The sequence below is a fragment of the Babylonia areolata genome, chromosome 12 (assembly GCF_041734735.1).
Source record: "Babylonia areolata isolate BAREFJ2019XMU chromosome 12, ASM4173473v1, whole genome shotgun sequence".
NCBI lineage: Eukaryota > Metazoa > Mollusca > Gastropoda > Neogastropoda > Buccinidae > Babylonia > Babylonia areolata.
Genome location: NC_134887.1, coordinates 4334348 through 4359509, shown reverse-complemented (window position 1 = coordinate 4359509; position 25162 = coordinate 4334348). Strand labels below are relative to the sequence as shown.

The 25162-nt window shown below is 46.3% G+C and overlaps 11 protein-coding genes across 16 annotated transcripts in view; 4 read left to right on the top strand and 7 right to left on the bottom strand.

The window, feature by feature from the left end:
- The window catches only part of LOC143288343 (uncharacterized), a 63279-nt gene that overhangs the window by 26000 nt on the left and 12117 nt on the right, over positions 1-25162 (bottom strand). For 2 of the 6 annotated variants that reach the window (XM_076596716.1, XM_076596718.1), the window contains exons 1-3: positions 8858-9328; positions 5204-5437; positions 3104-3296 (exon numbers count right to left, since the gene is read on the bottom strand). In XM_076596716.1, coding sequence (XP_076452831.1) covers positions 5286-5437; positions 8858-9110 — 405 coding nt within the window. In that variant the 5' untranslated portion in view covers positions 9111-9328 and the 3' untranslated portion in view covers positions 3104-3296; positions 5204-5285. Of the gene's footprint in view, positions 1-3103; positions 3758-5203; positions 5438-8857; positions 9329-13190; positions 13360-19746; positions 19916-24088; positions 24181-25162 lie in introns of those variants that run through there. The other 4 variants (XM_076596723.1, XM_076596720.1, XM_076596717.1 and 1 more) reach the window with 4 other exon arrangements.
- Positions 239-761, bottom strand: LOC143288009 (histone H4). Its single transcript, XM_076596261.1, has one exon. It carries the CDS (start codon positions 597-599, stop codon positions 288-290), a length of 312 nt encoding a protein of 103 aa, XP_076452376.1. The 5' UTR covers positions 600-761; the 3' UTR covers positions 239-287.
- LOC143288008 (histone H2A) lies at positions 2262-2912 on the bottom strand. Its single transcript, XM_076596260.1, has one exon. It carries the CDS (start codon positions 2813-2815, stop codon positions 2426-2428), a length of 390 nt encoding a protein of 129 aa, XP_076452375.1. The 5' UTR covers positions 2816-2912; the 3' UTR covers positions 2262-2425.
- On the top strand, positions 10302-10788 carry LOC143288007 (histone H2B, gonadal). Its single transcript, XM_076596259.1, has one exon. It carries the CDS (start codon positions 10317-10319, stop codon positions 10683-10685), a length of 369 nt encoding a protein of 122 aa, XP_076452374.1. The 5' UTR covers positions 10302-10316; the 3' UTR covers positions 10686-10788.
- LOC143288338 (histone H3) lies at positions 12146-13197 on the top strand. Its single transcript, XM_076596710.1, has one exon. It carries the CDS (start codon positions 12377-12379, stop codon positions 12785-12787), a length of 411 nt encoding a protein of 136 aa, XP_076452825.1. The 5' UTR covers positions 12146-12376; the 3' UTR covers positions 12788-13197.
- On the bottom strand, positions 13853-14375 carry LOC143288006 (histone H4). The gene has a single exon (XM_076596258.1). The coding sequence runs from the start codon at positions 14211-14213 to the stop codon at positions 13902-13904; it is 312 nt and encodes a 103-aa protein (XP_076452373.1). The 5' UTR covers positions 14214-14375; the 3' UTR covers positions 13853-13901.
- On the bottom strand, positions 15872-16615 carry LOC143288004 (histone H2A). Its single transcript, XM_076596256.1, has one exon. The coding sequence runs from the start codon at positions 16423-16425 to the stop codon at positions 16036-16038; it is 390 nt and encodes a 129-aa protein (XP_076452371.1). The 5' UTR covers positions 16426-16615; the 3' UTR covers positions 15872-16035.
- LOC143288005 (histone H2B, gonadal) lies at positions 16614-17122 on the top strand. Its single transcript, XM_076596257.1, has one exon. The coding sequence runs from the start codon at positions 16651-16653 to the stop codon at positions 17017-17019; it is 369 nt and encodes a 122-aa protein (XP_076452372.1). The 5' UTR covers positions 16614-16650; the 3' UTR covers positions 17020-17122.
- LOC143288003 (histone H3) lies at positions 18731-19478 on the top strand. The gene has a single exon (XM_076596254.1). The coding sequence runs from the start codon at positions 18933-18935 to the stop codon at positions 19341-19343; it is 411 nt and encodes a 136-aa protein (XP_076452369.1). The 5' UTR covers positions 18731-18932; the 3' UTR covers positions 19344-19478.
- On the bottom strand, positions 20207-20931 carry LOC143288002 (histone H4). Its single transcript, XM_076596253.1, has one exon. The coding sequence runs from the start codon at positions 20775-20777 to the stop codon at positions 20466-20468; it is 312 nt and encodes a 103-aa protein (XP_076452368.1). The 5' UTR covers positions 20778-20931; the 3' UTR covers positions 20207-20465.
- LOC143288001 (histone H2A) lies at positions 22561-23211 on the bottom strand. The gene has a single exon (XM_076596252.1). It carries the CDS (start codon positions 23112-23114, stop codon positions 22725-22727), a length of 390 nt encoding a protein of 129 aa, XP_076452367.1. The 5' UTR covers positions 23115-23211; the 3' UTR covers positions 22561-22724.

Here is a 25162-nt window from a genome sequence, read left to right as displayed (position 1 = left end):
CTGTGGTTAGGTGAGGTTAGCTTAGCTGAACTTAACTTAGCTTGGGTTAGGTGAGATAATATTAGCTGCTAGGTATCTAACGAACACACTCGCTCGCTGGACTGGTCAGTGACAACAATGATGCAACTGCATCACAGCTTACTGTGCCGCACACACACACGCAACACACACTGGCTGGAAAATGACACACAATGGGACACACCAGCTCTCTTGTGAAAATTTGGTAGCCCTAAAAAGGGCTTGATTGAGTGGGTCTGGGAAGAGGGGCAGACAGCAGTTGCTGTTGTCTAACCGCCGAAGCCGTACAGGGTGCGACCCTGACGCTTCAGTGCGTACACCACATCCATGGCCGTCACTGTCTTCCTCTTGGCATGCTCCGTGTAAGTGACAGCGTCCCGGATAACGTTCTCAAGGAAAACCTTGAGCACACCACGGGTCTCCTCGTAGATCAAGCCGGAGATACGCTTCACACCACCACGACGTGCCAGACGACGGATAGCGGGCTTCGTGATACCCTGGATGTTGTCACGAAGAACTTTGCGGTGACGCTTGGCGCCCCCCTTTCCCAGGCCCTTACCTCCTTTGCCGCGACCAGACATGTTTCTCCTTTGGCAACTGTACTGCAACAGAATGTAAATCGCACAGTTTTTCAGCCTTTTATGCGCAGCTGCCGTCTCTCAAAGAACGACACGGAGCAGCCTCACGACGTTGTTTTCATTGGTTGAAAGGCCTCCCAGCCAGCCACTCGCTGTCCATGTTTTATCTGACCCCTGAACCACAATGGCGGACTCGGTTCACAGGTCATAGCCAAGGGCGATAATAAACATATACACAATCGGTCTCTCTCTCTCTCTCTCTCAACTAAATATATATTTGTACATGTCTGTGTGTGTCTGAAACAACGGCACATGCACGTAAGACTGCCAGTGTGCTTATATCTCCACCGTTGGAAAACAATTAGGTAGTCAGTCAGTCAGTCAGTCAGTGTGTGGTGACTGAGTGTGTGTGTGTGTATGTGTGTGTGTGTGTGTGTGTGTGTGTGTGTGTGTGTGTGTGTGTGTGTGTGTGTGTTTGTGAGCGGCTGAGCGTGTGTGCATGTCTATATGTTTGTTCACATTTATGTGCTTATTTGTTCATTTATTCTTTATCATTATTGTCTCCTTACTTATGTTCATTTCTTCTTCTTTTCCTCCAGTTTATATTATTTCATTATCTGTCTTCTGTATGTTTGTTCACATTTATGTGCTTATTTGTTCATTTATTCTTTATCATTATTGTCTCCTTACTTATGTTCATTTCTTCTTCTTTTCCTCCAGTTTATATTATTTCATTATCTGTCTTCTGTATGTTTGTTCACATTTATGTGCTTATTTGTTCATTTATTCTTTATCATTATTGTCTCCTTACTTATGTTCATTTCTTCTTCTTTTCCTCCAGTTTATATTATTTCATTATCTGTCTTCTATGTGTTTGTTCACATTTATGTGCTTATTTGTTCATTTATTCTTTATCATTATTGTCTCCTTACTTATGTTCATTTCTTCTTCTTTTCCTCCAGTTTATATTATTTCATTATCTGTCTTCTGTATGTTTGTTCACATTTATGTGCTTATTTGTTGATTTATTCTTTATCATTATTGTCTTCTTATTTATGTTCATTTCTTCTTCTTTTCCTCCTGTTTATGTTATTTCATTATCTGTCTGCTTACTTTTTTCTTTTCTTTATTTTCCTATTGAAGTTCATTTCTTTACTTATCTATTCATTCATTTAATTATGTATCCACTTGTTTGTTTCTGCTCTTTCTCTTTCTTCTTCCTTTCTCTCCCTCCACCCCCTTTCCCCTCAAGGCCTGGTTGATCACGTTGCAGCATGTGCTTGGCAGATGTTAGATGTGTGCCAATGTATCAGTATGTGTAGAACATAGCAGCAGCAGCAGCAGCAGCAGCAGCAGCAGCTCCTCGACACACAGAACACAACACAGACTGACTGGCAGCTGTGGACATGTCAGTGACAACACAAAAGAAACTATGATGCAGCGTGATCGACCATGTGTATGTATGTACGCATGTATGTATGTATGTGTGTATGTAGGTAGGTAGGTAGGTATTTATCTGTGGTGTGTGCGTGCAGGGGGTGGGGGGAGGAGCGATGCCACACGTATCACATGCAACCAGTCGATCAGCTGATCAGTCAGTTTCTCTGTCTATCTATTTATCATGTGTAATTTGTGTGCACACATGTGTTGTGCCGGTATATAACGTATGCATTATTTTGTGTCAGTGTGTTGCAAAGTAAGCATCTGACACATCCAGACGCATCACAACACAACTTTGTGGCAGCGAGATTGGCCAACCCACTCGGGAAAAAGGGTGGTCCTTAAAAGGACCTGGGTCACTTAGTGGAAAGTGAGTGATGAGTGCTCCCTTAGGCTTTGCCGCCGGGGGCCTTGGTCTGGGACTTCTTGGGCAGAAGCACAGCCTGGATGTTGGGCAGCACACCACCCTGAGCGATAGTCACACCGGACAGGAGCTTGTTCAGCTCCTCGTCGTTGCGGATGGCCAGCTGAAGGTGACGAGGGATGATTCTCGTCTTCTTGTTGTCACGGGCGGCGTTGCCTGCCAACTCCAGCACTTCAGCGGCCAAGTACTCCAGCACGGCGGCCAGGTACACAGGGGCTCCAGCACCCACACGCTCAGCATAGTTGCCTTTGCGCAGGAGACGGTGGATACGCCCCACGGGGAACTGCAGTCCCGCGCGAGAAGAGCGGGACTTGCTCTTTCCCTTGACTTTTCCTCCTTTACCACGTCCAGACATGTTTTTTCACTTTCAGTTGATAGCAAGTAGCAAACTGACCTCACTGCAGCGCCCCAGCAGCGTTTTATTCAAGACCGTCATGAAGCCTGCACACAGCCCGCTCGCTTCACCGATCGACCAATGGCAGTCGCGCCGTAAGGCACAGCCGCCTTCCGACCCGACGCCCGAGATATTCGCAGCTCGCGCCGCGCGCCTTGCATTCATTCTCGGCTGCTGCTGAGCTCGAACTCACTAAATATTATTTGGACAGCGTTCAGCGTTCACTTATTTCACGTGAGGTTGGCTGACCTGGTCTGCTTGCTGCTGGTGGCTTGGTGGCTGGCTCTTGGTGGCTCTTCGTGGCTGGGGGTTGGATTGCTGTTTGACCCCCCTTGCGCTTCTCCCCTTTGGATGACCCTGCGGGCGGCGGCCTTCCTCCTGGCTTGCTGGGGTCTCTGGCTCGGGCGGCCCGGTCTTGTCTTCTTCGGCGCCAGGGGAGTACCTTCATTCAAAAATAAACAATAAATAAACGCACTCGTTCCTCACTTCTGCACCCCTCTTCTCTCATTGCCGTTGCTGTTTTTTTTTTGTTTTTTTTTTGTTTTTGTTTTTTTAATCTACTTTATTGTTTACGTTGATACTTTTCTTATTTTCCTTTTTTCTCCTTTCTCATTTTTCTTATATTTACTTTATTGTTCACGTAATATTTCTTCTATTTTTCTTACATTTTCCTTTCTCTACCCCTTCTCACTTCTTCTAACACAGACTCCTTCCTAATGTCTTTTCCATGCGCGTGAGTGAATGTGATATTTTATTATGAATTCAAATAAAATCATAGACAAGTTCACAGTCGTGGAGTCACTCACGAGTGATGATTCACTTGTGAGCGTTGACTCCCCTGTGCTTTACACCAGCTGTCTTCAGGACAAACCCCCCTCTTCCCCCCCAATGATAGAAATCAAAGTTAACAAAAAAAGAAAGAGGGGGATTTCCACCACGCCTTCGGCTGGTGGGAATTTTACCCCAAAGAAAACAAAAGCAGACCCTGTCCCGAGCCCCGCGGGGAAAGGGACAGACGTGGTCGGGAAGGGGGCGGGGACCAGCCAGGATGTCCGCGCGGTCCCGTCACCCCAGCTGAAACCACTAAACGGGCAGGGGGTGGTTAGGGGGAAGAGACCCCAATACCATCAAGCGGACCTTCCCCCCCCCACTTTTTTGACCCACCCGGTTATCTTGGAGGACCTGGGTTCTGGCCCGGCTACCTTGAGGTCACTGGGCCCGGTCCTGGCAATGAAATTGTGGAAAAATTCCCCGGTGGGAATGATTTCCTCACAGCGACAACTTACCAACAACAAGTGGCTGATTGGCTGTACTACAGCCGAACAGCAGTCCAGGCTGCTTGGATTGACCGAGTTAAATGGACAGGTACACATTAAGTGCTCCGCCCCTCAGAACACCACCGAAGGCGTCATTAAACCAGTGGCAGTGGGTGTGGATCTTGAGGGGTATCTCACATACATCCCGGGTGCCATCAAGATTACCCGTTTGAACAACAAAGATGGCTCGCCGTCTCAGGCGGTGAGGGTGATTTTTGACGCCCCCCTGCTGCCGGAGACGGTGACCATCGGGGTCCAAGAATATGTGGTCACTCCCTATGTGGCCCCGGTCAGGCGGTGCACTAAATGCTGCCGTCTTGGGCACACCAAGACCAATTGCCGCAGCAAGATAGTGGTGTGTCCGCGATGTGCACAGAGGGGCCACGGTGCGGGAGAGTGTGTTCAAAGAATACACAAATGCGTAAATTGTGGAGGCTCCCACTCGGCTGCCTATCAGGGCTGCCCCGAGTACAGGGTACGGCAAAGAGCAAACAAAATTAGATCCAGCGCATACCTCCTGTATTCGGAGGCGGTTCGACGAGCCAGAGAGCAGCTGAAGGAGGAGAGTGAGAGAGCGGAGGTGGCTAGGGTGACCGATCAGAACCGTGTACCCCATGACTCCTTCTGGAGACCGGAGGTATCTACGGCACCGTTGGCGCCAGCCGCCTCCACTCCTAAAAACAGTCATACGTATGCCCAAATTGTGAAGCGGGCGGCTGGGACGGGTGTGTTTGGGGAAGAGAGGGCCTCGAGCTTGCATCCCCCAGCTTCAAAGAAAACTAGAAAAAACAGTCTTACAACTAGAGCGCAGGCACTAAAAAAGAAATCAAAACAACTAATGATGAAGAAAAAACTGGAGGAAAAAAAGAAAGAAGACATACAAACAGAGATTCAAGATAAGATCCTACAGCACACTATTACACAATTAGATAACTTGGTTGAGACCAAGATCCTAGAATATAGTAAGAGGATAGAAGAAGACAAACTAAAAAATCAACTGAAAGAAATGGAAAAAATCAAAAGTAAAATTGACACGATAGAAGACAAGCCATTTGAAATAGGTTTCCTCTCCTCCACCCTGGCTGAATTGGGTAGGGCCCGATCGGATGGCGATCTCAGGGAGCTCCTTGAGGTCCTCCGCCGGGCCTTCCGGGTCTCATTCCCCAACAAATCAGCAGCGCCGTCTGAGTGGTTCGTGACGGGGGGGGAACTATGGCAGATGGCCTCCCTGGCCTGCGGGGTTGGGGGAACTTGTTACAACCCAGACCTAGTGAACACAACCAATAACAGGACATAATTATGGACAAGTACCCCGATAACCAAAGAACCACTGTTGACAATACAAATGTTAGAGACAGCAACATGACGGCCAAAGACATACTAAACCTGCTACAATGGAACTGTAGATCCATAAAAACCACTTACGATTATCTCCTTCACTTCTTACATAACAGTGACCACATTTATCATGTTCTGTGTTTACAGTCACTTAATGTTCCATACCCCGACTTGCCCATAATAGAAGGTTACTATTACCCACCCCAAGTAAGTAATAAGTTAAATAAAGTTTACACAGCAACTTATGTTCACACACACTGTCAGTACACATACATTTCCTCTCCGATTGAAAATGATGACGGCCACACATACGTAAACTCCATACAAATAACTCTTGCTGACAAAAAAACGAATATTGTTAACCTCTATTATCCGAAAGGATGTGCCCGGTCGGGGTGTACAGACTGGTTACAAAACTTAGACAACAATAAAAAATGGATTATAGTCGGCGACTTCAACTGCCGCCACCCCAGCTGGGAACATTCAAGTAACATGTATACAGGGGGAGGCGGAGCCCTCCATCAAAACATAGTAGACTCAGACCTAGTTCTACTGAACGACGGAACACCAACAAGATTACCAGACAGACAGACAGACAGACTGACTGCGATTGACCTGACGTTAGTTAGCTCCGACCTGACCGTGGCATGTGTATGGACGGTGGAGGATGACCCCCTCCGCTCTGACCACATGCCAATCAAATTACAAATACACACAGACTTCACACAAACAGACACTGTTGTAAAATCAACATACAACTATGAGAAAGCAGACTGGACCCAATTTAGCAACTATTTAGAATTGATAGACCCTGACCACCTGTATGACGCAAATCTAGAAATCCATTATAATAACATAAGAGAAAACATTATTTCTGCAGCAAACAGCTCCATCCCAGTTAAAAATGTCACAAATAAAACGAACAGACGTAGACTGAACCCCTGGTGGAACGAAGTATGCCACCAGGCGGTAAAAGAAAAAAGACAGGCCTGTGCCGCTTTCAAGAGAAGTCCAGGCGACTTGACCTTCGCGGAAAAGAAAAATAAGGAAAAATACTGTGACATTACGATCGCCAGAGCTAAGCTTGAGTACTTTAGTAAATTAAATAATAAGATAATTGATTTTAGAAATTTGGGACAAGCGTGGAAAGCTATTAAAAAGCTCAAATTTAAAGGGGCTCTCCCCGAGCCCCCACTCAAGAATGGAGGCGGGTACACCGCCAATAATCAGGAAAAGGCGGACGTGCTGGCCCTCTCTTTTGCAAGGGCCAGCCAGACCGCGTCCCTGGGCCAGAGGGAACAGGAGAGGAGGAGGTCCAAGGGACTCGTCCCCGACCCCCCTCCCTGCAATACCATACATAATGCTCCACTGACAAAAAAAGAAATTATAGAAACTTTAAACGGTATAAAAAATATAAACAAAGCAACTGGCACTGATCCAATCTCATATAAAATGTTAGGAAGGCTTCCCCCCAATATGATAGATGCCCTATATAGATTTTATGAGAGATGTTGGACGGAGGGGGCCATACCACAGGCCTGGAGGGACGCCATGGTAGTGGGCGTCCATAAGCCAGGGAAACCCAAAGGGTCCCCAGACTCTTACCGCCCCATCTCTCTCACACCTCACCTAGGAAAAATTTTCGAAAGAATTGTTAAGAATAGGCTAGAGAACTTTTTAGAAAAAAATCACATTATTCCATCTTTTCAAGCAGGATTTAGAGTAGGCAGGAGCTGCACAGACCATCTAGTTAGTTTAAATTGCAATATAAAGAAAGCCCTTGCTAAAAAAAATAAAGTTTTTGCTACTTTTTTTGATATTAAAGGTGCCTACAACTCAGTGTGGCACAACAAATTACTTTTTAAATTAGGTAAGATAGGGATTAATGGTAAAATGTATGATTTCATTAAGCAATTTTTAAGTAGTAGAACACTCAGAGTACGGGTGGGTAACGCCCTTTCACGAACATATAAGCTCGACATGGGCGTCCCACAGGGAAGCATCATAGCTCCCACCTTGTTTAATATTATGTTGTATGATATGAATAAGTTAAATTTTAGAAAATGTTCTGTACTGGTGTACGCTGATGACATGGTTTTATGGTCAGAAGCCTACAAGTCACGGTCTGTTAACAAATACGATAAAGCCTTAAAAGATTTTCAATATGATATAGACCTACTTACCACTTATTTATTTTATAACGGTTTTTTCTTCTCAACAGGTAAATGTGTATTTATGGTTTTTAGCAGAAAAAGGGACACTGATTTTAGTGTACACATTTATGATGACGTCATAAAACAGGCGAAACAAGTAAAATTTCTGGGCGTCATTTTTACTGAAACTCTTAACTGGAACACGCACATTAATTACCTGATAAGTAAATCTACCTCAGCCATTAATTTTATCAAAATATTATCTAAAGTAAAATGGGCCTCTGACCTTAAGGTCCGTGTAAACTTAGTTAGGGCCCTGGTAAGGTCACGCCTCCTGTATGGACAGGAGGTTTTTTTCAATGCACCTGCGTCAACGATGCAACGACTGGAACGAATCGAAATAAGGGCTCTTAAGGTAGCCCTTGATCTCCCCAGATATGCCACTACCTTACAAATCTATCGGGACATAGATTGGATGCCCCTGCCCTATACAATTAAATTAAATTGTTCAAACTATGCCATACGTTCTTTTGCGACTGAAAACCCTACACAGGCTGTCTTCTCACCACTCTATGGAGATGAAAGTAATATTACCAACTTTCAAAAAATTAAGGAAAAAACACCACATATATACAGAACAATCACACAAATCACGGATTACATTACACCTACACTTAAAGATGCAGAAATAAATACAAACTTTATTACTAAACCATTCTCTGTTCCTCTTCCTTCTTGGATGTTGGAACCACTAACGGTAGATACTTCACTCGAAGAAATATCAAAGAAATACCAACCAAATATTATTAGTTACAAAGCAAAAGAAAAAATCCAGTCCATTGCACATTCACTTCAAATTTATACTGATGGCTCCAAACTAGACAATACACATATTGGCAGCTCCTTCTCCATCCCCGCTCTAAAAGTCACACACAAATATAAGTTAAATGATAATATATCCATTTTCACTGCAGAACTCTGGGCCATTTGTATGGCCTGTACATACATCAACGATATGCAGAACCCTCCCATCTCAGTTGCGATCCTCTCCGACTCCAAGTCAGCTATAACAGCAATTAAAAATAATACATCAAACAGAAACGAAATAATTAAAGAAATATTACTCCTAAATCACCAAATCGTTACCAAAGGTACCTTAATAAAACTAATCTGGATCCCCTCGCATTCAGATATACCTGGTAACGATTTGGCAGATAGAGCCGCCAAGGAGGCGGCCATGGGCCGGACAACCAACGTCTCGAACGTGGGCCTCTCGGTTTCAGAGGCGAGATCAATGATCAGACGGGCAGTCCGCACCCAGTGGGAGGCAGAACTGGGCCGAGTGGCCGCTGTTCGCGGGTGGGACCCGTCCCGTGTTAGAGGAGGTCTCTTCCTCCGGGTCCCACTGCACATACAAAAATTGACCTTTCGCATCAGGACAGATGGCATCAAATCCAAATTCAATCAAATTAAATGTAATTGCAGACAATATTTAAATATGAAACATCTTTTTGACCCCTGCACAGAAATTCACTCACACTTTTCCGAATTAAGATTATTGTTAGAATCAGCAAAACTAACATGCACACATGTCACAACAACTAGGAAGGGCCCACTAGGGTGGACACCCCTCATTAAATTTGCAGAACTTATAAATACCTTAGAAAGAGGCTATCTGTTCTGATGGCGACATCCCGATCTTTCGACTTCCATGCGTCCCACAATTTCCCCTCCCCCATCCTCCCCGGCCCTCCGTCCCTCCACCGCCCCGTCCCGCTCCTTCCCCTTGTCCCATCGTTTCTGACCCTCCCCCCCTCCCCACCCCCCCCCTTCCTCCCGCTCTTTTTCCCCGCTCGGACTCCATTTGCTGTACCGTGGGAGCGAAGGGGTTTCTCCTTGCCACCCCCACCCGCGTTATGAGCTGAGCCATACTCACCATATATACACGACAACACATGAACTCTTGTTGGAAGGGAGGGAGCGAAGGGGTATCGCTCCTCGCGACTTTTGCCCCCACCCTCTTCTTAGACAGTAATGAAAAAAAAAAAAAATCTTTTTTTAACCTCTTGTGTTATTATTATTGACGTATTTTAAATGAAAGATATGAGCCCTTGTTTGGAGGGGAGGGAGCGAAGGGGTATTGTGTCGCTCCTCGCGGTTCTGCCCCCACCCTCCACCCCGACAGTGAATATCACATAAATAGTGGTGCTCTATATTTTGAGTAATGTTATATTTTATAAACTTGCACTTCTTAGTCATTCAATATTTAGTCCATAAAAGATGTCTTTTACATGAGTATGAAGTGTAGCTGTGTATATACGTTTGTCTTGTTTCTTTTCTGTACATTCTTCTTTGTTACAGTTTTTAATCAGGTGGCCCTGAGATTTTATCTATTTTTAAACGATTTAAATAAAGATATCTTATCGGCCCCTCCCCATGGACAGCAGCCTCGGAGCATACAATAATATCGATATTTTAGACGTAACTCTTATTACATGCACACAACATATTTCTCATCAGTTCCTAACCCCCTCTTTTTTTCTGTTTGTTTTTCCAACAGCAACGGCAAACACCAATGTCTCACATGGCGACCGCCGGAAGACGTAAAACCCTATAGTTCCGCCTTGCATTCAGTCACTCGTTCAACGTGCGACAATGCCACCCAAAGTCAGCTCCAAAGGTGCCAAGAAAGCCGGCAAGGCTAAGGCCGTCCGTGCCGGAGACAAGAAGCGCAAGAGGAAGAGGAAGGAAAGTTATGCTATCTACATCTACAAGGTGCTGAAGCAGGTGCATCCTGACACTGGTATCAGCAGCAAAGCCATGTCCATCATGAACAGCTTCGTTAACGATATCTTTGAGAGAATCGCCGCTGAAGCTTCCAGACTGGCCCACTACAACAAGCGTTCCACCATCACCAGCCGCGAGATCCAGACTGCTGTGCGTCTGCTGCTGCCTGGTGAACTGGCCAAACACGCTGTCAGCGAGGGTACCAAGGCCGTCACCAAGTACACCAGCAGCAAGTAGACCTGCCTTCCTTCCGAAGGAACAGCTTTCCCTGCTGTCCAAAGGCCCTTCTCAGGGCCACCCATCTTTTCCAAAGCGAGACTGGTCTATCTTGTTGACTCAGTTGTCATAAATAATTATAGTAAGATAGTAAGAGCTGAGCTGAACATAAATCAGATCTACCACTGAACTCGAACTCGATCTGTTTAATTCTAATGTCAGCCAATAATTCAATATACATACACACACACATACATACATACATACATACATATACCAGAGGATACGAAAAGTAAATGTTTCTACAACAACACGACGACGTACACTGAACGTAGATGTGTGCGTATACCAGTTATTACGATGTGTGCATGCATGATTATATTCGCTCTTCCCCACACCACCACCCAACCGCTGAACCCATAACCCCCACCCTAGTAGTAGTAGTAGCAGTATCAGATAACAAATAGCTATCAGTGATATTTCCACTGAAGAACACACTGCCATGTCAAAGATGGTGTCAGTGACCCTGATCAAGGCAACACAAGCCTGCACACGCCGGCCGACAACCATCTCAGTACACGCGAACACGCATACATGAACACACACACACACACACACACACACACACACACACACACACACACTCTCTCTCTCTCTCTTTACTGTGTCAGTCAGTCGATCGGTCAGTCAGTCAGTCAGTGCAATCACTTGGTCACACACACACGCGCGCGCTCTCAATCAGTACCGTCACTGTCAGTCAGTCAGTTGGTCAGTGCAATCACACACACACACACACACTCTCTCTCTCTCTCTCTCTCAGTCAGTACAGTCACTGTGTCAGTCAGTGCAATCACACACACACACACACAGATTCGTATACACATGTACACACACACACACACACATGCACACGCACGTAACCACACACACACACACACAACACACACTCTCTCTCTCTCAGTCAGTACCGTCACTGTGTCAGTCAGTGCAATCACACACACACACACACAGATACGTATACACATGTACACACACACACACACACACATGCACACGCACGTATTCACACACACACACACACTCTCTCTCTCTCAGTCAGTACCGTCACTGTGTCAGTCAGTGCAATCACACACACACACACACACACACACACACAACACACACACACACTCTCTCTCTCTCTCTCTCTCAGTCAGTACCGTCACTGTGTCAGTCAGTGCAATCACACACACACACACACACACACATACGTATACACATGTACACACACCCACATGCACACACACGCAACACACAGACACAGACACACACACACACACACACACTTGGTCGTCAGCACCATTGCCTCAGGATATCTAGGTCAGATATATCTAGGTCAGATATAATTATCTGTCTGTGCGGTTTCAGTCAGTCAGTCAGTCAGTCAGTCAGTCAGTGCAATCACACACACACGCACACACACACACACACACACACACACACACCGACACACACAGACTTGGTCGTCAGTTACTGTGTCAGTCGCAGCAGTACCAGTACTGCCCTGTGGGGCAGATTTCATTGGCCATGAAGAGACGTAAGCTTGGCGACGATTGGTTGGTTCACCACCGCCACCGCTCGACTTGCACTGGCCCCGCTGCCCGGTATATAAGGGCCTCGCGGCGGCGAGTCGGATTCACCGTCTCTCTCGCTGAAAGACACGAACAAAGAAAATGGCCCGTACCAAGCAGACAGCCCGTAAGTCGACCGGAGGGAAAGCTCCACGCAAGCAGCTGGCCACCAAGGCTGCACGCAAGAGCGCCCCTGCCACGGGAGGTGTGAAGAAACCTCACCGTTACAGGCCCGGTACAGTGGCTCTTCGTGAGATCCGTCGTTACCAGAAGAGCACTGAGCTGCTGATCCGCAAGCTGCCCTTCCAGCGTCTGGTCCGTGAGATCGCTCAGGACTTCAAGACTGACCTGCGTTTCCAGAGCTCTGCCGTCATGGCCCTGCAGGAAGCCAGCGAGGCCTACCTGGTCGGTCTGTTCGAGGACACCAACCTGTGTGCCATCCACGCCAAGCGTGTGACCATCATGCCCAAGGACATCCAGCTGGCCCGTCGTATCCGAGGAGAGCGTGCTTAAGTTCAGCAGCACCCCGGCACATACATCACATCAAGGTCCTTTTCAGGACCACCCTCATTTTCCCAAGAGAGCTGGTCTTTCTCATTGCATATATATAAACATAATATGATATATCCTATCCTATCATATATCATGTCATATCAAATCATATCATATCATGTGTGTGAATACTGTACCTTAAAATCGCAGCCACAGCAAAATGAACAAATAAATAAATTATCATGAAAACATGACACCACACCACATCAGATCAGATCAGATGTATATATACATAGCATGAGAACAAAACAGCATTCAGCAATTACCAAGCCTCAGCTAAGAGCATATACACATACATACATTAAGAGGGGGATGGACACATCAAGTTGATCAGTGAAAATAAACAGATAGGTCTACGACATACAACTACTCCAGCCTCCTTAGCTCTGGTCACGACGGGTCAGGGGGCAGAGGTTAGCGGCAGCCATTGACAGTCGATCGAGTACGACAGTTCACAGTTCACAGGTCGGGTCAAAGGTTAGCAGCAGCCGCAAGCCATTCTCAGTCTCTCTCCTCATTGGTCCACAACACGCCTGCCCACCAATCAAAAGCACGTCGTAACAACTCCCTGCTCTCTGTGTGTGTGTGTGTGTGTGTGTGTGTGTGTGTGTGTGTATGTGTGTGCACCTTTCAACTCTGACCTCTCCAGCTCCCGTCGCCGCGTTTTTGCCCTTCTCTTCCTAGGTCTTTTTTTTATTTTTTTTATATATATATTTTTTTTTTTTTAGCTTTTCAAAACCCTCTCTTGTCTGTGTGTCTGCGTAGCATGTCAGCTGAGCTGAGCTGAGCTGTGGTTAGGTGAGGTTAGCTTAGCTGAACTTAACTTAGCTTGGGTTAGGTGAGATAATATTAGCTGCTAGGTATCTAACGAACACACTCGCTCGCTGGACTGGTCAGTGACAACAATGATGCAACTGCATCACAGCTTACTGTGCCGCACACACACACGCAACACACACTGGCTGGAAAATGACACACAATGGGACACACCAGCTCTCTTGTGAAAATTTGGTAGCCCTAAAAAGGGCTTGATTGAGTGGGTCTGGGAAGAGGGGCAGACAGCAGTTGCTGTTGTCTAACCGCCGAAGCCGTACAGGGTGCGACCCTGACGCTTCAGTGCGTACACCACATCCATGGCCGTCACTGTCTTCCTCTTGGCATGCTCCGTGTAAGTGACAGCGTCCCGGATAACGTTCTCAAGGAAAACCTTGAGCACACCACGGGTCTCCTCGTAGATCAAGCCGGAGATACGCTTCACACCACCACGACGTGCCAGACGACGGATAGCGGGCTTCGTGATACCCTGGATGTTGTCACGAAGAACTTTGCGGTGACGCTTGGCGCCCCCCTTTCCCAGGCCCTTACCTCCTTTGCCGCGACCAGACATGTTTCTCCTTTGGCAACTGTACTGCAACAGAATGTAAATCGCACAGTTTTTCAGCCTTTTATGCGCAGCTGCCGTCTCTCAAAGAACGACACGGAGCAGCCTCACGACGTTGTTTTCATTGGTTGAAAGGCCTCCCAGCCAGCCACTCGCTGTCCATGTTTTATCTGACCCCTGAACCACAATGGCGGACTCGGTTCACAGGTCATAGCCAAGGGCGATAATAAACATATACACAATCGGTCTCTCTCTCTCTCTCTCTCAACTAAATATATATTTGTACATGTCTGTGTGTGTCTGAAACAACGGCACATGCACGTAAGACTGCCAGTGTGCTTATATCTCCACCGTTGGAAAACAATTAGGTAGTCAGTCAGTCAGTCAGTCAGTGTGTGGTGACTGAGTGTGTGTGTGTGTATGTGTGTGTGTGTGTGTGTGTGTGTGTGTGTGTGTGTGTGTGTGTGTGTGTGTTTGTGAGCGGCTGAGCGTGTGTGCATGTCTATATGTTTGTTCACATTTATGTGCTTATTTGTTCATTTATTCTTTATCATTATTGTCTCCTTACTTATGTTCATTTCTTCTTCTTTTCCTCCAGTTTATATTATTTCATTATCTGTCTTCTGTATGTTTGTTCACATTTATGTGCTTATTTGTTCATTTATTCTTTATCATTATTGTCTCCTTACTTATGTTCATTTCTTCTTCTTTTCCTCCAGTTTATATTATTTCATTATCTGTCTTCTGTATGTTTGTTCACATTTATGTGCTTATTTGTTCATTTATTCTTTATCATTATTGTCTCCTTACTTATGTTCATTTCTTCTTCTTTTCCTCCAGTTTATATTATTTCATTATCTGTCTTCTATGTGTTTGTTCACATTTATGTGCTTATTTGTTCATTTATTCTTTATCATTATTGTCTCCTTACTTATGTTCATTTCTTCTTCTTTTCCTCCAGTTTATATTATTTCATTATCTGTCTTCTGTATGTTTGTTCACATTTATGTGCTTATTTGTTGATTTATTCTTTATCATTATTGTCTTCTTATTTATGTTCATTTCTTCTTCTTTTCCTCCTGTTTATGTTATTTCATTATCTGTCTGCTTACTTTTTTCTTTTCTTTATTTTCCTATTGAAGTTCATTTCTTTACTTATCTATTCATTCATTTAATTATGTATCCACTTGTTTGTTTCTGCTCTTTCTCTTTCTTCTTCCTTTCTCTCCCTCCACCCCCTTTCCCCTCAAGGCCTGGTTGATCACGTTGCAGCATGTGCTTGGCAGATGTTAGATGTGTGCCAATGTATCAGTATGTGTAGAACATAGCAGCAGCAGCAGCAGCAGCAGCAGCAGCAGCTCCTCGACACACAGAACACAACACAGACTGACTGGCAGCTGTGGACATGTCAGCGACAACACAAAAGAAACTATGATGCAGCGTGATCGACCATGTGTATGTATGTACGCATGTATGTATGTATGTGTGTATGTAGGTAGGTAGGTAGGTATTTATCTGTGGTGTGTGCGTGCAGGGGGTGGGGGGAGGAGCGATGCCACACGTATCACATGCAACCAGTCGATCAGCTGATCAGTCAGTTTCTCTGTCTATCTATTTATCATGTGTAATTTGTGTGCACACATGTGTTGTGCCGGTATATAACGTATGCATTATTTTGTGTCAGTGTGTTGCAAAGTAAGCATCTGACACATCCAGACGCATCACAACACAACTTTGTGGCAGCGAGATTGGCCAACCCACTCGGGAAAAAGGGTGGTCCTTAAAAGGACCTGGGTCACTTAGTGGAAAGTGAGTGATGAGTGCTCCCTTAGGCTTTGCCGCCGGGGGCCTTGGTCTGGGACTTCTTGGGCAGAAGCACAGCCTGGATGTTGGGCAGCACACCACCCTGAGCGATAGTCACACCGGACAGGAGCTTGTTCAGCTCCTCGTCGTTGCGGATGGCCAGCTGAAGGTGACGAGGGATGATTCTCGTCTTCTTGTTGTCACGGGCGGCGTTGCCTGCCAACTCCAGCACTTCAGCGGCCAAGTACTCCAGCACGGCGGCCAGGTACACAGGGGCTCCAGCACCCACACGCTCAGCATAGTTGCCTTTGCGCAGGAGACGGTGGATACGCCCCACGGGGAACTGCAGTCCCGCGCGAGAAGAGCGGGACTTGCTCTTTCCCTTGACTTTTCCTCCTTTACCACGTCCAGACATGTTTTTTCACTTTCAGTTGATAGCAAGTAGCAAACTGACCTCACTGCAGCGCCCCAGCAGCGTTTTATTCAAGACCGTCATGAAGCCTGCACACAGCCCGCTCGCTTCACCGATCGACCAATGGCAGTCGCGCCGTAAGGCACAGCCGCCTTCCGACCCGACGCCCGAGATATTCGCAGCTCGCGCCGCGCGCCTTGCATTCAGTCACTCGTTCAACGTGCGACAATGCCACCCAAAGTCAGCTCCAAAGGTGCCAAGAAAGCCGGCAAGGCTAAGGCCGTCCGTGCCGGAGACAAGAAGCGCAAGAGGAAGAGGAAGGAAAGTTATGCTATCTACATCTACAAGGTGCTGAAGCAGGTGCATCCTGACACTGGTATCAGCAGCAAAGCCATGTCCATCATGAACAGCTTCGTTAACGATATCTTTGAGAGAATCGCCGCTGAAGCTTCCAGACTGGCCCACTACAACAAGCGTTCCACCATCACCAGCCGCGAGATCCAGACTGCTGTGCGTCTGCTGCTGCCTGGTGAACTGGCCAAACACGCTGTCAGCGAGGGTACCAAGGCCGTCACCAAGTACACCAGCAGCAAGTAGACCTGCCTTCCTTCCGAAGGAACAGCTTTCCCTGCTGTCCAAAGGCCCTTCTCAGGGCCACCCATCTTTTCCAAAGCGAGACTGGTCTATCTTGTTGACTCAGTTGTCATAAATAATTATAGTAAGATAGTAAGAGCTGAGCTGAACATAAATCAGATCTACCACTGAACTCGAACTCGATCTGTTTAATTCTAATGTCAGCCAATAATTCAATATACATACACACACACATACATACATACATACATACATATACCAGAGGATACGAAAAGTAAATGTTTCTACAACAACACGACGACGTACACTGAACGTAGATGTGTGCGTATACCAGTTATTACGATGTGTGCATGCATGATTATATTCGCTCTTCCCCACACCACCACCCAACCGCTGAACCCATAACCCCCACCCTAGTAGTAGTAGTAGCAGTATCAGATAACAAATAGCTATCAGTGATATTTCCACTGAAGAACACACTGCCATGTCAAAGATGGTGTCAGTGACCCTGATCAAGGCAACACAAGCCTGCACACGCCGGCCGACAACCATCTCAGTACACGCGAACACGCATACATGAACACACACACACACACACACACACACACACACACACACACACACACACACTCTCTCTCTCTCTTTACTGTGTCAGTCAGTCGATCGGTCAGTCAGTCAGTCAGTGCAATCACTTGGTCACACACACACGCGCGCGCTCTCAATCAGTACCGTCACTGTCAGTCAGTCAGTTGGTCAGTGCAATCACACACACACACACACACGTATACACATGTACACGCACGCGCGCACACACACACACACACACACACTCTCTCTCTATCTCTCAGTCAGTACCGTCACTGTGTCAGTCAGTCGGCCAGTGCAATCACACACACACACACACACAAACACACGCGCGCGCTCTCTCAGTCAGTACCGTCACTGTGTCAGTCAGTCAGTTGGTCAGTGCAATCACACACACACACACACACACACACACACACTCTCTCTCTCTCTCTCTCTCAGTCAGTACAGTCACTGTGTCAGTCAGTGCAATCACACACACACACACACAGATTCGTATACACATGTACACACACACACACACACATGCACACGCACGTAACCACACACACACACACACAACACACACTCTCTCTCTCTCAGTCAGTACCGTCACTGTGTCAGTCAGTGCAATCACACACACACACACACAGATACGTATACACATGTACACACACACACACACACACATGCACACGCACGTATTCACACACACACACACACTCTCTCTCTCTCAGTCAGTACCGTCACTGTGTCAGTCAGTGCAATCACACACACACACACACACACACACACACACAACACACACACACACTCTCTCTCTCTCTCTCAGTCAGTACCGTCACTGTGTCAGTCAGTGCAATCACACACACACACACACACACACATACGTATACACATGTACACACACCCACATGCACACACACGCAACACACAGACACAGACACACACACACACACACACACACTTGGTCGTCAGCACCATTGCCTCAGGATATCTAGGTCAGATATATCTAGGTCAGATATAATTATCTGTCTGTGCGGTTTCAGTCAGTCAGTCAGTCAGTCAGTCAGTCAGTGCAATCACACACACACGCACACACACACACACACACACACACACACCGACACACACAGACTTGGTCGTCAGTTACTGTGTCAGTCGCAGCAGTACCAGTACTGCCCTGTGGGGCAGATTTCATTGGCCATGAAGAGACGTAAGCTTGGCGACGATTGGTTGGTTCACCACCGCCACCGCTCGACTTGCACTGGCCCCGCTGCCCGGTATATAAGGGCCTCGCGGCGGCGAGTCGGATTCACCGTCTCTCTCGCTGAAAGACACGAACAAAGAAAATGGCCCGTACCAAGCAGACAGCCCGTAAGTCGACCGGAGGGAAAGCTCCACGCAAGCAGCTGGCCACCAAGGCTGCACGCAAGAGCGCCCCTGCCACGGGAGGTGTGAAGAAACCTCACCGTTACAGGCCCGGTACAGTGGCTCTTCGTGAGATCCGTCGTTACCAGAAGAGCACTGAGCTGCTGATCCGCAAGCTGCCCTTCCAGCGTCTGGTCCGTGAGATCGCTCAGGACTTCAAGACTGACCTGCGTTTCCAGAGCTCTGCCGTCATGGCCCTGCAGGAAGCCAGCGAGGCCTACCTGGTCGGTCTGTTCGAGGACACCAACCTGTGTGCCATCCACGCCAAGCGTGTGACCATCATGCCCAAGGACATCCAGCTGGCCCGTCGTATCCGAGGAGAGCGTGCTTAAGTTCAGCAGCACCCCGGCACATACATCACATCAAGGTCCTTTTCAGGACCACCCTCATTTTCCCAAGAGAGCTGGTCTTTCTCATTGCATATATATAAACATAATATGATATATCCTATCCTATCATATATCATGTCATATCAAATCATATCATATCATGTGTGTGAATACTGTACCTTAAAATCGCAGCCACAGCAAAATGAACAAATAAATAAATTATCATGAAAACATGACACCACACCAGATCAGATCAGATCAGATGTATATATACATAGCATGAGAACAAAACAGCATTCAGCAATTACCAAGCCTCAGCTAAGAGCATATACACATACATACATTAAGAGGGGGATGGACACATCAAGTTGATCAGTGAAAATAAACAGATAGGTCTACGACATACAACTACTCCAGCCTCCTTAGCTCTGGTCACGACGGGTCAGGGGGCAGAGGTTAGCGGCAGCCATTGACAGTCGATCGAGTACGACAGTTCACAGTTCACAGGTCGGGTCAAAGGTTAGCAGCAGCCGCAAGCCATTCTCAGTCTCTCTCCTCATTGGTCCACAACACGCCTGCCCACCAATCAAAAGCACGTCGTAACAACTCCCTGCTCTCTGTGTGTGTGTGTGTGTGTGTGTGTGTGTGTGTGTGTGTATGTGTGTGCACCTTTCAACTCTGACCTCTCCAGCTCCCGTCGCCGCGTTTTTGCCCTTCTCTTCCTAGGTCTTTTTTTTATTTTTTTTATATATATATTTTTTTTTTTTTAGCTTTTCAAAACCCTCTCTTGTCTGTGTGTCTGCGTAGCATGTCAGCTGAGCTGAGCTGAGCTGTGGTTAGGTGAGGTTAGCTTAGCTGAACTTAACTTAGCTTGGGTTAGGTGAGATAATATTAGCTGCTAGGTATCTAACGAACACACTCGCTCGCTGGACTGGTCAGTGACAACAATGATGCAACTGCATCACAGCTTACTGTGCCGCACACACACACACACACACGCAACACACACTGGCTGGAAAATGACACACAATGGGACACACCAGCTCTCTTGTGAAAATTTGGTAGCCCTAAAAAGGGCTTGATTGAGTGGGTCTGGGAAGAGGGGCAGACAGCAGTTGCTGTTGTCTAACCGCCGAAGCCGTACAGGGTGCGACCCTGACGCTTCAGTGCGTACACCACATCCATGGCCGTCACTGTCTTCCTCTTGGCATGCTCCGTGTAAGTGACAGCGTCCCGGATAACGTTCTCAAGGAAAACCTTGAGCACACCACGGGTCTCCTCGTAGATCAAGCCGGAGATACGCTTCACACCACCACGACGTGCCAGACGACGGATAGCGGGCTTCGTGATACCCTGGATGTTGTCACGAAGAACTTTGCGGTGACGCTTGGCGCCCCCCTTTCCCAGGCCCTTACCTCCTTTGCCGCGACCAGACATGTTTCTCCTTTGGCAACTGTACTGCAACAGAATGTAAATCGCACAGTTTTTCAGCCTTTTATGCGCAGCTGCCGTCTCTCAAAGAACGACACGGAGCAGCCTCACGACGTTGTTTTCATTGGTTGAAAGGCCTCCCAGCCAGCCACTCGCTGTCCATGTTTTATCTGACCCCTGAACCACAATGGCGGACTCGGTTCACAGGTCATAGCCAAGGGCGATAATAAACATATACACAATCGGTCTCTCTCTCTCTCTCTCTCTCTCAACTAAATATATATTTGTACATGTCTGTGTGTGTCTGAAACAACGGCACATGCACGTAAGACTGCCAGTGTGCTTATATCTCCACCGTTGGAAAACAATTAGGTAGTCAGTCAGTCAGTCAGTCAGTGTGTGGTGACTGAGTGTGTGTGTGTGTATGTGTGTGTGTGTGTGTGTGTGTGTGTGTGTGTGTGTGTGTGTGTGTGTGTGTTTGTGAGCGGCTGAGCGTGTGTGCATGTCTATATGTTTGTTCACATTTATGTGCTTATTTGTTCATTTATTCTTTATCATTATTGTCTTCTTATTTATGTTCATTTCTTCTTCTTTTCCTCCAGTTTATATTATTTCATTATCTGTCTTCTGTATGTTTGTTCACATTTATGTGCTTATTTGTTCATTTATTCTTTATCATTATTGTCTCCTTACTTATGTTCATTTCTTCTTCTTTTCCTCCAGTTTATATTATTTCATTATCTGTCTTCTGTATGTTTGTTCACATTTATGTGCTTATTTGTTCATTTATTCTTTATCATTATTGTCTCCTTACTTATGTTCATTTCTTCTTCTTTTCCTCCAGTTTATATTATTTCATTATCTGTCTTCTGTATGTTTGTTCACATTTATGTGCTTATTTGTTCATTTATTCTTTATCATTATTGTCTCCTTACTTATGTTCATTTCTTCTTCTTTTCCTCCAGTTTATATTATTTCATTATCTGTCTTCTATGTGTTTGTTCACATTTATGTGCTTATTTGTTCATTTATTCTTTATCATTATTGTCTCCTTACTTATGTTCATTTCTTCTTCTTTTCCTCCAGTTTATATTATTTCATTATCTGTCTTCTGTATGTTTGTTCACATTTATGTGCTTATTTGTTGATTTATTCTTTATCATTATTGTCTTCTTATTTATGTTCATTTCTTCTTCTTTTCCTCCTGTTTATGTTATTTCATTATCTGTCTGCTTACTTTTTTCTTTTCTTTATTTTCCTATTGAAGTTCATTTCTTTACTTATCTATTCATTCATTTAATTATGTATCCACTTGTTTGTTTCTGCTCTTTCTCTTTCTTCTTCCTTTCTCTCCCTCCACCCCCTTTCCCCTCAAGGCCTGGTTGATCACGTTGCAGCATGTGCTTGGCAGATGTTAGATGTGTGCCAATGTATCAGTATGTGTAGAACATAGCAGCAGCAGCAGCAGCAGCAGCAGCAGCAGCTCCTCGACACACAGAACACAACACAGACTGACTGGCAGCTGTGGACATGTCAGCGACAACACAAAAGAAACTATGATGCAGCGTGATCGACCATGTGTATGTATGTACGCATGTATGTATGTATGTGTGTATGTAGGTAGGTAGGTAGGTATTTATCTGTGGTGTGTGCGTGCAGGGGGTGGGGGGAGGAGCGATGCCACACGTATCACATGCAACCAGTCGATCAGCTGATCAGTCAGTTTCTCTGTCTATCTATTTATCATGTGTAATTTGTGTGCACACATGTGTTGTGCCGGTATATAACGTATGCATTATTTTGTGTCAGTGTGTTGCAAAGTAAGCATCTGACACATCCAGACGCATCACAACACAACTTTGTGGCAGCGAGATTGGCCAACCCACTCGGGAAAAAGGGTGGTCCTTAAAAGGACCTGGGTCACTTAGTGGAAAGTGAGTGATGAGTGCTCCCTTAGGCTTTGCCGCCGGGGGCCTTGGTCTGGGACTTCTTGGGCAGAAGCACAGCCTGGATGTTGGGCAGCACACCACCCTGAGCGATAGTCACACCGGACAGGAGCTTGTTCAGCTCCTCGTCGTTGCGGATGGCCAGCTGAAGGTGACGAGGGATGATTCTCGTCTTCTTGTTGTCACGGGCGGCGTTGCCTGCCAACTCCAGCACTTCAGCGGCCAAGTACTCCAGCACGGCGGCCAGGTACACAGGGGCTCCAGCACCCACACGCTCAGCATAGTTGCCTTTGCGCAGGAGACGGTGGATACGCCCCACGGGGAACTGCAGTCCCGCGCGAGAAGAGCGGGACTTGCTCTTTCCCTTGACTTTTCCTCCTTTACCACGTCCAGACATGTTTTTTCACTTTCAGTTGATAGCAAGTAGCAAACTGACCTCACTGCAGCGCCCCAGCAGCGTTTTATTCAAGACCGTCATGAAGCCTGCACACAGCCCGCTCGCTTCACCGATCGACCAATGGCAGTCGCGCCGTAAGGCACAGCCGCCTTCCGACCCGACGCCCGAGATATTCGCAGCTCGCGCCGCGCGCCTTGCCCTTGATCTCCCCAGATATGCCACTACCTTACAAATCTATCGGGACATAGATTGGATGCCCCTGCCCTATACAATTAAATTAAATTGTTCAAACTATGCCATACGTTCTTTTGCGACTGAAAACCCTACACAGGCTGTCTTCTCACCACTCTATGGAGATGAAAGTAATATTACCAACTTTCAAAAAATTAAGGAAAAAACACCACATATATACAGAACAATCACACAAATCACGGATTACATTACACCTACACTTAAAGATGCAGAAATAAATACAAACTTTATTACTAAACCATTCTCTGTTCCTCTTCCTTCTTGGATGTTGGAACCACTAACGGTAGATACTTCACTCGAAGAAATATCAAAGAAATACCAACCAAATATTATTAGTTACAAAGCAAAAGAAAAAATCCAGTCCATTGCACATTCACTTCAAATTTATACTGATGGCTCCAAACTAGACAATACACATATTGGCAGCTCCTTCTCCATCCCCGCTCTAAAAGTCACACACAAATATAAGTTAAATGATAATATATCCATTTTCACTGCAGAACTCTGGGCCATTTGTATGGCCTGTACATACATCAACGATATGCAGAACCCTCCCATCTCAGTTGCGATCCTCTCCGACTCCAAGTCAGCTATAACAGCAATTAAAAATAATACATCAAACAGAAACGAAATAATTAAAGAAATATTACTCCTAAATCACCAAATCGTTACCAAAGGTACCTTAATAAAACTAATCTGGATCCCCTCGCATTCAGATATACCTGGTAACGATTTGGCAGATAGAGCCGCCAAGGAGGCGGCCATGGGCCGGACAATCAACGTCTCGAACGTGGGCCTCTCGGTTTCAGAGGCGAGATCAATGATCAGACGGGCAGTCCGCACCCAGTGGGAGGCAGAACTGGGCCGAGTGGCCGCTGTTCGCGGGTGGGACCCGTCCCGTGTTAGAGGAGGTCTCTTCCTCCGGGTCCCACTGCACATACAAAAATTGACCTTTCGCATCAGGACAGATGGCATCAAATCCAAATTCAATCAAATTAAATGTAATTGCAGACAATATTTAAATATGAAACATCTTTTTGACCCCTGCACAGAAATTCACTCACACTTTTCCGAATTAAGATTATTGTTAGAATCAGCAAAACTAACATGCACACATGTCACAACAACTAGGAAGGGCCCACTAGGGTGGACACCCCTCATTAAATTTGCAGAACTTATAAATACCTTAGAAAGAGGCTATCTGTTCTGATGGCGACATCCCGATCTTTCGACTTCCATGCGTCCCACAATTTCCCCTCCCCCATCCTCCCCGGCCCTCCGTCCCTCCACCGCCCCGTCCCGCTCCTTCCCCTTGTCCCATCGTTTCTGACCCTCCCCCCCTCCCCACCCCCCCCCCCTTCCTCCCGCTCTTTTTCCCCGCTCGGACTCCATTTGCTGTACCGTGGGAGCGAAGGGGTTTCTCCTTGCCACCCCCACCCGCGTTATGAGCTGAGCCATACTCACCATATATACACGACAATACATGAACTCTTGTTGGAAGGGAGGGAGCGAAGGGGTATCGCTCCTCGCGACTTTTGCCCCCACCCTCTTCTTAGACAGTAATGAAAAAAAATTAAAAAAAATTTTTAACCTCTTGTGTTATTATTATTGACGTATTTTAAATGAAAGATATGAGCCCTTGTTTGGAGGGGAGGGAGCTAAGGGGTATTGTGTCGCTCCTCGCGGTTCTGCCCCCACCCTCCACCCCGACAGTGAATATCACATAAATAGTGGTGCTCTATATTTTGAGTAATGTTATATTTTATAAACTTGCACTTCTTAGTCATTCAATATTT

What these genes read in the sequence shown, in the direction of transcription:
- LOC143288008 (XM_076596260.1), bottom strand. Translation starts at nt 2,815, where the DNA reads ATGTCTGGACGTGGTAAAGGAGGAAAAGTCAAGGGAAAGAGCAAGTCC.
- LOC143288004 (XM_076596256.1), bottom strand. Translation starts at nt 16,425, where the DNA reads ATGTCTGGACGTGGTAAAGGAGGAAAAGTCAAGGGAAAGAGCAAGTCC.
- LOC143288007 (XM_076596259.1), top strand. Translation starts at nt 10,317, where the DNA reads ATGCCACCCAAAGTCAGCTCCAAAGGTGCCAAGAAAGCCGGCAAGGCT.
- LOC143288005 (XM_076596257.1), top strand. Translation starts at nt 16,651, where the DNA reads ATGCCACCCAAAGTCAGCTCCAAAGGTGCCAAGAAAGCCGGCAAGGCT.
- LOC143288006 (XM_076596258.1), bottom strand. Translation starts at nt 14,213, where the DNA reads ATGTCTGGTCGCGGCAAAGGAGGTAAGGGCCTGGGAAAGGGGGGCGCC.
- LOC143288009 (XM_076596261.1), bottom strand. Translation starts at nt 599, where the DNA reads ATGTCTGGTCGCGGCAAAGGAGGTAAGGGCCTGGGAAAGGGGGGCGCC.
- LOC143288338 (XM_076596710.1), top strand. Translation starts at nt 12,377, where the DNA reads ATGGCCCGTACCAAGCAGACAGCCCGTAAGTCGACCGGAGGGAAAGCT.
- LOC143288002 (XM_076596253.1), bottom strand. Translation starts at nt 20,777, where the DNA reads ATGTCTGGTCGCGGCAAAGGAGGTAAGGGCCTGGGAAAGGGGGGCGCC.
- LOC143288003 (XM_076596254.1), top strand. Translation starts at nt 18,933, where the DNA reads ATGGCCCGTACCAAGCAGACAGCCCGTAAGTCGACCGGAGGGAAAGCT.
- LOC143288001 (XM_076596252.1), bottom strand. Translation starts at nt 23,114, where the DNA reads ATGTCTGGACGTGGTAAAGGAGGAAAAGTCAAGGGAAAGAGCAAGTCC.